The following is an 11,010-nucleotide window of genomic DNA, read 5'->3' as shown; positions in this document are numbered from 1 at the left end:
TTAGAGGAATGCAAATCAAAAAAACTCTTAAGATTTCATCTTACTTCAATTAGAATGGCTATTATCAAGAACGCAAGCAATAATAGATGTGGATGTGGATATGGGGAAAAGGCACACTTTTACATTGCTGGTGGAGGTGCAAATTAGTATAGCCACTCTGGAAAGCAGTGTGGAGATTCCTCAGAAAACTTGGGATGGACCCACCCTTTGACCCATTTATCCCAGTCCTCAGTTTATACCCAAAAGACTTAAAATCAGCATACTACAGTGATGCAGCCACATCAATGTTTATACCTGCTCCATTCACAATAGCTAAGCTATGGAACTGGACTAAGCGCCCTTCAACAGATGAATGGATAAAGAAACTGTAGTATATATACACAATGAAATATTATTGAGCCATAAAGAAGAATACTATTATGGCATTTGCAGATAAATGGATGAAATTGGAGAATATCATGCTAAATGAAATAGGCCAATTCCAAAAAAAACAAAGGTCAAATGTTTTCCCTGATAAGTGGATAATGATATACAATGGGGGTGGAAAAGTGGGGGGGTGAGAAAAGAATGGAGGAACTTTAGATTACTTAGAGGGAAATGAGGGGGGTTATGAAAGATGGTGGAATGAGACAGACATCATTACCCTATGTACATATATGATTACATGAATGGTATGAATCTTCATCGTACTCAACCATGGAAACGAAAAGTTGTACCACATTTGTGTACAATGAATCAAAATGCTGCCTGTAAAAATAAAAAATAAAAATAAAAAATTTTAAAAAGAAACATCTGTTTAGTCCTTTTGCCAATTTATTGATTGGGCTATTGTTTCAGTGTTAAGTTTTCTGAGTTCTTTATATATTCCTGATATTAATTCCCTGTTAGAGAAGCAGCTGGCAGAGATTTTCTCCCATTTTGTAGACTCTCTCTTCATGCTCTTAATCATTTCTTTTAAAAAAATATATATATATATATGCATACATATATACTTTTTTTAGTTGTAGGTGGACACAATACCTTCATTTTATTTTTACGTGGTGCTGAGGATTGGCCCAGCCCCTCTGAATCTTTTTTTTTTCTGTACAAAAGTTTTTAAATTTTATGGCATCCTACTTATTAATTCTGTTTCATTTCTTGAGTTTTAGGGATCTCGTTAAAGAATATGGTTGCACCACTATGATGGAGTGTTGATCTTGTGTTTTCTTCTAGCAGTTGCAAAGTGTTTGGTCTAATTCCTAGGTCTTGGGTCCAAATGACAGTGCTTTTCATGACACTTTAGACTCTGCCTTTTACTGAGTACTTACTATGCAGCAGTCACCGCTGTAAGGGATATACAAGGATTAACTCATATGTTCTCCATAAAGACATATGTGGCCAGTTATCATTATCCCTGTTTTTAAAATGAGGAAACAGAGGCAGACAGAGGTAATGCAATTTGTCAAAGAGCAGAGAGAGCTTAGAAATGGTGTAACTGGGATGTGAACTCAGGATGTTTGGTTCAAAGGACTGCGACCTCAATCATTTTGAATAGAGGAAAAAACGATCTATTTAATATAAGCTTATAGAAGGTCTCCAGGGTCAGCCTGTCACCAAAGTTATTTATTTTTTGAAAGTCAATCTACCGACCCTGGTTCTTCCATGAAGTAAAATACCATTTGCTAAATCTCTACTTCACAGATAGCCCACCTTGGCCACCCCCATACTGTCTCCCATATGGAAGTGTAGATGTGTTCTCCTGGATCACCCTTTGCACTTTCAAAGCCATTCTGTTCCAGGAATGTGGGATCAGCCCCCAACTGCTGGCTGGAAAATCAGATGCTACTGTTTGTAACCGCTTATCGGAAGCAAACAAGTTGAGGAGAATTGAGTAAGAATTTCTGGGACACCAACATTATAGCAGGAGCAAAGGATCTAGAGTGAGCTTGAGGACTGTCTAAACAGGACAAAGGTAATGATTAACCAAGCTGCCTGCAGATTTAAATGGGGTGGCGACTAGGAGTGGAGGCAATCCTCCTTTCATTCACTTGGAGTGCTTCTCATGATCCAACCCCTGCCTCAGAGAAGATGTTTTCCATGAGGATCATCTGCCTGGTCCTGAGTGTGGTCGGCACAGTATGGGTAGGGTGCCATTTATTCTCTCTTTCTCTGGTGTTTCTTCTACAAAGAGCTTGGAGATCTAATTCCACCAATTCTACATTCTGATACCCTCTTAGCTATAAGCTCTGGAGGCAACTTCCTAAAAGGGTTTGGCAGGAATACAGGAATAATATGACTACAAGAGGAAGATCTTAGAGGAACCCAGGTGTACTAATTCACAAGGGAGATCTTGACATCTGTCATTCCATCTTAAAACATTGTTGGTTTTGTTTGTTTGCTTGATTTTTTCAGATTTTTTAAGGACAAGAGTCTTCACATTTTTGTCCCTTTAAAATCTTGAGATACCATCATGCTAGATAACAGAACAAAGAATTCTATAAGTTTTTTCCTCTAATTCTTAATTTCTTACTATTTGTCCATAGTAAGCATAATGTTTACTTTTAGTACAGTTTTTCTAAAAGTTGTTTTTGTGATTCAAGAGAAGAAAAAATTAAAAAGCACATGCACTATCTTTGGAAACACAGAGCAAAACCATAAGAAATTAGTTGATAAGTCAATATGTTTCTTTAGAAATACCATGTTCTTTTAAGATAACTTCTAAATATTTAAATGTGGCAATAATTTCTAAAATTTAGCTCCAGAGACCTATATAAAAGAAGAAAAATTTTATTCAACATGGTTTCTGAAACACTCTAATTTTATAAAAACATGTCAAATATGTCCTGAAAACTTGGTTACCTCTTAGTTCATTATATGGTATGTAAATTATTTCAATTTATTTCTTGACCCAACACTCATAAATTTTAATGTGGGCATAAGCAATAAAGCAGGAAAAAAAGATGGAAGGCTTTTTTAAAACTTTCTTTAGTTGTCAATGGACTTTTATTTGTTTATTCATACGTGGTGCTGAGGGCCTCACACATGCCAGGCAAGTGCTCCACTGAGCCACAACTCCAGTCTTCAAGAGGGGATTTTAACTTAATTTTCTCCCTTATAGAAAAATAATAAGTGACATTTTCATAGGAAATAAAATTAAAATCTTTTATTAAAGTGATATTTTAGATAATGCAAAGGTTTCCATTATTTCTCCTCTCTCTTATTGGCATAAATGTTCAGATTTTGCCTGTTTTTATTGTTGTTTCACTTTATTCTGAAATGTTTGAATTTATTCTTTTATTTTTTAGGCAAAAAGATTTTACTTGTTTCTTTCAATCAACTGTTCTTTGTTCTTTGAATTAATTTTATTTTATGCTTAAAAATGAAATTGGGTTTGTAAATGTTAACCTATCCCATAGGAACATAGTCACAGAGAAATTCTTGTAAGTTGGTGGTATAGAATAAAAAGAGTGAAAATCTAAAGCCAATTTCATATATTAAGATATAAAATATTATTAGAAGAGATTTTACAGCTTATTTGATCTTTTGGTTCGAATAGGAAATTTCTAACTGTATTACTAATTATAAGAAATTCAAAAAAAGTTATCAGTCACCAACTATTATTTTTGCTTTCTGCCTACTTTTTTGTTGTTGTTGTTTCAAATAAAAAGAGATTACTCCATGAATGAGCAAACCAAAAAGCATTCCTAAGTCTTAACTGGCCACATTTGTGTCTTGGTAATGTCAGTCTGAATTATGGACCCATCTCTGAAGGTCATACTAGATACTTGAAGGGGAGAGGACAGTAAGCCGAGATAGTACAGATTTCTGTCTACTGAATTAGGAATTTTAGGAGAAAGAACTCTCTGAATTTTTCCATTATCTTTCCATCCACAGTCATTATGAAAAGGCAAAATTTAACTGATTGCATTGATTCAAATAATTTCCTATTATCACAAGTCCTTTAAAACTTCCAACACTTATGGGACATTTATTTATTGTCAAACAGAGTTAAGAAATTTGTACCCCTTATCTTTAATTCTCACAAACGATTTCATAAACTGGGTATGAGGAATTTCATTTGAAAGTAAGAAACCTAAAGTTTTATGGAAGCCCTGAAATTGTGACTTCAGGTCTCTAAGAGTGTCAGTCAATCTTGGGACTTGTAGGCATGACAGTGTCTCTTCCTCTCCTGGCTAACATTGTTGCCGTTGCTCTTTTTGTGCATGTGTGGACGAATCTTTAAAGACTACTGATACAGGTGAAGGTGAATTTTTAGCAGAAGGAGCAGGTGCGCGTGGCCCAAGAATTGTGGAAAGACAGCAGTCTGCCTGCAAAGAGGCAGACTGGCCCTCCTGTTCTGATGAAGACTGGGTAAGCCGTGGGCATGGGGTTCAGGAGGGTCCTTCCCGATGATGCTAGAAAGGAGCCCAGAAAACTTTTCCAGTAGGAAATGATCTAATAACAATCTAGTTCCTTACCTGTCTAATTAAAAACAACAAATGGAAAGGAGCCTAATCTTGAGAGCACAGTTTAATTACCACCCACTAGGGTTAATTACCTGGTTGAACAGATTGGATGTTAGTTGTATGCTTAGGCAAGTCCTAGGAACCTGAGTACTTACCGTGGTCTCAAGATTTGATGGGGGTGGGGAAAGAATGGAGCTGCAAAATTGTTCTGGATCTAAGAGATAGGCCCTTAATATAATTTTTCCCTCTTCACTTTCAGAACCACAGATGCCCTTCTGGCTGCAGGATGAAAGGGTTGATTGATGAAGTCAATCAAGATTTTACAAACAGAATCAATAAGCTCAAAAATTCACTATTTGATTTTCAAAAGAACAATAAGGATTCTAATTCATTGACCAGGAATATAATGGAACTTTTGAGAGGGGACTTTGCCAGAGCCAATAGTAAGTATTACGTATTACTATTTTGACTTTATAGAAAAAGCAACAAAACAAATCCTAAATAAACATGATGTCTGCTTATAGCTACTGCGATTTTATTCCAAAGTACTTAGCACAGAAATATGTGGTATAAACTGGGTTAAACAAAGTATAAACAAATTTGTTAACTCTGTTTGACAATAAATAAATGTCCCATAAGTGTTGGAAGTTTTAAAGGGCTTGTGATAATAGGAAATTATTTGAATCAATGCAATCAGTTAAATTTTGCCTTTTCATAAATGCCTCCTTGATATCCCTGAATTTTAAGAAGGGGCTAGTTTTATCATTTTCACAAAGCAAAAGAGGATATGTTAGACTGTTAAAGGTCACAAAGTAAGTCAGAATTTTGGATGGAAGACAAGAATGTAAGCATATTCTTTTCAAGAATATGTACTGAAAATTAGATGGACCCGATGCTTTGAGCAGATATTTTTGTTTCTATCTTATGGAGTTGGAAGCTAAGAGGTCAATGGACTTGCTCAAAGACACAAAGCTGGAGGTGAACCCCAAGTCCCAATGAGCTCGTTATGTAGATTTTTAGATTTCTCAACATAGCACCACGCTCTTTCTTATATGACTCTTACTAGGGCTAGGAAACTATTCCAGGCATGGGCAGTAAGTCTTGTGAGGTCCCAGTTTCCAAAGCTTTGCTTTACCTTATTGCCACCTAAGCTATTCATGTTGATGGTACAACTAACTGGCAAGTGAGTGGTCCTGTTGACCCCAAAAGGAGTTTAGGAACCATGTAAAATCTAGAGGTGGGAAGAAAAACTCCTCAGTAAGTAAATCCAATAATGGATTCAAATCTCTTGAATAAGAATATGACAAAAATAATTGGAATGTGATCAAACTATTTTATCTCCTAATTACATCTTTGAATAAATTCTTTTATTATTTATTAAATTCTATTATTTCTTATTATTTTAAAATAAATTTATTAAATTTATTTGTCATTTATTTATAAATTTATTATTTCTTTATCTTAAATAAATTTCTTTGGAATTTCTTCTGTATTTATTTGGAATGCTAATTACTACTAAGACATTGGAACCGACATTCATGGATGAGTGCAGAATACAACATTGTCTAAATATCAAACACCTAATAAGCTTGAAATTCACAGATTAAATGTCCAGAAAACAAACTAGACCAAAACAAAATGTGGGAGTATTTATGAGCAAATTTCCTATATTTATTTTCTTGCTGGCTATTACAAGCAAATCAGTCACCAGCTATTTCAATACCCATGTTTTCTATTTCAGACAACGATAATACATATAACCAAGTGTCCGAAGATTTGAGAAGCAGAATTGAGATCCTGAGACGCAAAGTCATAGAGAAAGTACAGCACATCCAGCTTCTGCAGAACAATGTCAGGGCCCAGCTGATAGAAATGAAACGCCTGGAGGTAAGCCTATGACTCAGACCCATGTCCTTGTGGGTGGAGAGTAAAGAAAAGGAAGACAGTATCATACACTGAGTATCCACCATGTGCAGAGACGAGTACTGTATCCACCATCTCCTTTAAAGTAGAAACTATCTCCCCCACACTACAGACGAAGAAAAGTAAACTTTCAAGAACACATAGTAAATTTCAAAAGCAAATTTTCAGTCCTATCTGCCTGATTCCAAAACCCATGATATCACAAGCTTGAGGCCTTAGCCTCCACTTCACCAAGGGTCTTGTAATTGGTGTTTCCTTTCAAAGGGAATTGCACCTTACTCTCTACCCACTCTAAATTTAAGATGGATCCAAAAAGTTCCCATTGCTGGCTAGCCTTACCATACCCAACATGGCTTCCACTAAAGCTGCTCCATAGACAGAAAACAAAAAATATGGGTTCATAGTTCTGCAAGTCCTAAAAATTAAACCAGTTTCCAAACAGTAAATTAACTACCAGGAACTCAAGAGACACGGTCTATTATTTAGATCTACCTATTCCCTTTTTCTTTCTCTAGGTGGATATCGATATTAAGATTCGATCTTGCCAAGGATCATGCAGTAGGACTGTATCACATGAGGTAGATCTGAGGGACTATGAAGATCAGCAGAAGCAACTTGAACAGATCATATCACAAAACTTACTTCCCTCGGCAGATAGGCAAAACTTACCACTGATAAAAATGAGTCCAGTCCCAGACTTGGTTCCTGGACATTTCAAGAGCCAGCTTCAAAAGGCCCCTCCAGAGTGGAAGGCATTAACAGAAATGCAACAGATGAGGATGGAGTTAGTGGGACATGGAAGAGAAGGGAGTACCCGAGGAGACTCTGCATCTTATGGAACAGGGTCAGCGACAGAAAACCCCAGGAACCCTGGGCCTGCTGGTACTGGACCATGGAATCCTGGGAGTTCTAGGCCTGTAAGTGGTGGAAATTGGAACCCTGGGACTGCTGGATCTGATAGTACTGGACACTGGAATCCTGGGAGCTCTGGACCCGGTCATAGTGGAAATTGGAGTCCTGGTGGCTCTGGACCTGGAAGTACTGGCATTAGGAATCCAGGAAGCTCTGGACCTGGAAGTTTTAGGCCAGATAGTGCAGGTTATGGGAACACCAAGCCTTTCAATCCAGACTGGGGTGAATTTGAAGAGGTGACAGGAAGCATAAATCCAGGGACAAAGAAAGAATTCAGCACAGGTAAACTGGTCACTTCTAAAGGAGATAAAGAGCTTCTGATTGGGAACGAGAAAGTCACCTCTGCTGGTACATCCACCTCACGTCATTCATGCTCAAAAACTATCACTAAGACTGTGATAGGGGCTGATGGTCGCAGAGAAGTGACCAAAGAAGTGGTGAACTCTGAAGACGCTGCTGACTGCGGTGACGCCATTGACTTAGATTCGCTGCATAGTTTTAGTGCCAAAGGCAGCCTGGATGAATTCGCCAAGAGGCACCCTGCCGAAGCTTCTTTCTTTGACACTTCCTCCATTGGAAAAACATTCCCAAGTTTACTCTCACCTTCCTTCAAAGAGTTTGGCGGTAAGACCCAGCTGGGCTCAGAATCTGACATCTTCACAGACGCAGGGGAACCAAGCTCTTCTCACACAGGTGCATCTGATTTCTCCAGAGGGAAAACTTCAAGTCACAGAAAACTTGTAACCAGTAGTAGTACAACTTACAGTAGAGGAGGTTCTACCACGGAAACCAAGAACTATAAAATGGCAGATGAGGCTGGAGGTGAAGCCGGCCATGAAGAACTCCGAGAAGCACATACCATCAAGAGAGGTCATGCCAAATATCGCGCTTCCAGAGGTATCCACACTTCTCCTTTGGGGGAACCTTCCCTGACCCCCTAGACTAAGTTAATTATTTCTGTGAAGTGCTCCCAAAGTAACTTGCACTTCTTTCTTAACCGTCTTTAAAATACACTTTTTTCATCTGTTTTTCCTGCTAGACTGTGAGTTCCATGGGGGAAGGGGCTTTGTCTACTGTGTTCATCTCTGTATTCCCAAACGCCTTAAGAGTGCAGTCATCACTCAATAAATACATGTTAAATGAATGAATGAATCCTTCTGAAACTCGGTTTTGAGTTTGTATAACCAAATTGTTTTATCATTCAAAATGTGTGCTATAGGAATTGTCAGTCAAATGACTAATTGTACCTTTAGTGCGTGTCTCAGTTGATATTTAGATCGAGTGAAGAACAAGTTGTACTGGTATTCATTGATGCTTAGCTACCTTTGATGGTTACTTGCCACTAGTCGGTTGTGCAAGTAAAATTCCAAATTCACTTGAGAAAAATTTATATTTTAAAGATATAGATGTCCCTCACTTGCATACAATTATATCCCACTCAGGTACATCCTTCCCCACGGGCAGAACGAAGGAAGGGAAGAAAGAAAGCAGTATCTGCCTTCTTTCATCTGGTCCATGCCTGTCTTTGTAAAGTTAAATGAGAGTAACTTCTTCCAACCAGCTTAATTTTTTTTTTAGACTGTGATGATGTCCTCCAAACACATCCTTCAGGTGCCCAAAGTGGCATTTTCAAAATCAAGCTACCGGGATCCAGTAAGATTTTTTCTGTTTATTGCGATCAAGAGACCAGTTTGGGAGGATGGCTTTTGATCCAGCAAAGAATGGATGGATCACTGAATTTTAACCGGACCTGGCAAGACTACAAGAGAGGTTTCGGCAGCCTGAATGACAAGGGGGAAGGAGAATTCTGGCTAGGCAATGACTACCTCCACTTACTCACACAGAGGGGCTCTATCCTCAGGGTGGAATTAGAAGACTGGGATGGGAAAGGGGCTTATGCAGAGTATCACTTCCGGGTGGGTTCTGAGGAAGAAGGCTATGCCCTGCAGGTCTCCTCCTATACGGGCACTGCTGGTGATGCTCTGGTTGAGGGCTCTGTAGAGGAAGGCTCAGAGTACACTTCTCACAATGGCATGCAGTTCAGTACCTTTGACAGGGATGCAGACCAGTGGGAAGAGAACTGCGCAGAAGTCTACGGAGGGGGCTGGTGGTACAACAACTGCCAGGCAGCCAACCTCAATGGCATCTACTACGCCGGGGGCTCCTATGACCCAAGGAACAACAGCCCTTATGAGATTGAGAATGGAGTGGTCTGGGTCCCCTTTAGAGGAGCAGATTATTCCCTCAGGGTAGTTCGCATGAAAATCAAGCCCCTGGTGACCCAGTAGGTCAAAGCTGTGGGAGTGAGGACACTCTGTTTTCTTAGTTTATTTAGCATAATGGAGAGAAAATAAGGAAGATAAAGGAGTCAAGATTCTTTACAACCTATTAAAAATTCCCAGGTGCTATTTCATTGTTCTATGTACTGTAGCTAAATGTAACTGAGACATATTAGTGCTTTGAAAAATAAAATTATACAAACTTTTTTTAACCTTTAAATAGCTCTGTGGGCTTTAAAATTTTTTTAAATATATACTAAGGGACATTCATTACATCAGGAGGAGGGAGTCACAGGGGAACCTCCTTTCTGCAATCCCAAAGGGTCTGAAAACTTCTCTTCCACACCACCCAGGCTTAGGCCCATTGCAAACTAGTTATTTTCATCCAGTTGGTTTAAATGGTTTTGAACCAACATTTTCAGTTAAAACTCACTGAATCAATCCCAGAGGCTGCGGCAGGAGGATTGCGAGTTCAAAGCCAGCCTCAGCAAAAGTAAGGCGCTAAGAAACTCACTGAGACTCTGTCTCTAAATAAAATACAAAATAGGGTTGGGGATGTGGCTCAGTAGTTGAGTGCCCCTGAGTTCAATCCCTGGTAACCCCCCCCCAAAAAAAAAAAAAAAAAAAACCTAACTGAATTGAGTAGTGCTTGACCTTTCTAGAGGAATTCACAGTTTTCAAAGTATGTTTGTCTCTTCTGTTAGCAAGAAAGTTCAGAAAAGCATTTTTTCCTAATAGAAATGGAAATGTATTCTTTAAGTCTACCATTAGAAACCATAATGCACACTCAAAATGTTTTTTCAGACTCTAACCAATTTCTTTCAAGAACACATGGAAAACATTTAAAATATTTACAAATATTTCAAAAAGGAAATTTACAAATTCATAAATGATCCCCCAGTATTGATTTGATTTCATTTTTCTACAAAATACTAAATCATTACTTTGAAAGTACCTCACTAAATATGATCTATACCATTTTCACAAATTTAACATATTTACATTGGTCAACATTTTTTTTTCTTTTTTATTGGTTCTTTTTAGTTATACATAACAATAGGATTCATTTTGACCTAATTATAAAAGCATGGAATATGATTCGCTCTAATTCAGTCCCCAGTATTTCCCCTGTCCCTCTCCTCCTCTATCTCTCATTCCCTTCCCTCTACTGTACAGATCTTTCTATTTATTTACATAAATATGTATATTAGTGTCTTGTGGATATACATGATGGTGAGATTCACTGTGAGATATTCATTTATGTACCTAGAAAAGTTAGATCAGATTCATTCATTCATTCCCCTGTTCTTCCCTTATCCCATCTCTCCTCACTCCCCCTCAATCCCCTTCATCTAGTTCACTGGTAGAATTCTGCCCTCCCCCCTTTCCTTTCTCTCTCTCTCTCTCTCTCTCTCTCTCTCTCTCTCTCTTTCTCTCTCTCTCCACAACCA

The 11,010-nt window shown here is 38.2% G+C and overlaps 1 protein-coding gene across 1 annotated transcript; it reads left to right on the top strand.

Annotated features, from left to right (window-relative positions):
* Window positions 1-1,983: 1,983 nt before the first annotated feature.
* On the top strand, window positions 1,984-9,779 carry Fga (fibrinogen alpha chain). Its single transcript, NM_001414681.1, has 6 exons — window positions 1,984-2,121; window positions 4,225-4,350; window positions 4,705-4,888; window positions 6,187-6,332; window positions 6,884-8,177; window positions 8,859-9,779. The coding sequence occupies exons 1-6, from the start codon at window positions 2,068-2,070 to the stop codon at window positions 9,566-9,568; spliced, it is 2,514 nt and encodes an 837-aa protein (NP_001401610.1). The 5' UTR covers window positions 1,984-2,067; the 3' UTR covers window positions 9,569-9,779.
* The last annotated feature ends 1,231 nt before the right edge of the window (window positions 9,780-11,010 follow it).

The sequence above is a fragment of the Sciurus carolinensis genome, chromosome 10, assembly GCF_902686445.1.
Source record: "Sciurus carolinensis chromosome 10, mSciCar1.2, whole genome shotgun sequence".
NCBI classification, from domain to species: Eukaryota; Metazoa; Chordata; class Mammalia; order Rodentia; family Sciuridae; genus Sciurus; species Sciurus carolinensis.
The sequence above is the reverse complement of the archived record's forward strand: the minus strand, read 5'-3'. Positions and strand labels throughout refer to the sequence as shown.

Coding starts and splice junctions, on each gene's coding strand:
- Fga (NM_001414681.1), top strand. CDS start 2,068: ATGTTTTCCATGAGGATCATCTGCCTGGTCCTGAGTGTGGTCGGCACA. Junction 4,351..4,704: donor CCTGTTCTGATGAAGACTGG/GTAAGCCGTGGG, acceptor CTTCACTTTCAG/AACCACAGATGCCCTTCTGG. Junction 8,178..8,858: donor CAAATATCGCGCTTCCAGAG/GTATCCACACTT, acceptor TTTTTTTTTTAG/ACTGTGATGATGTCCTCCAA.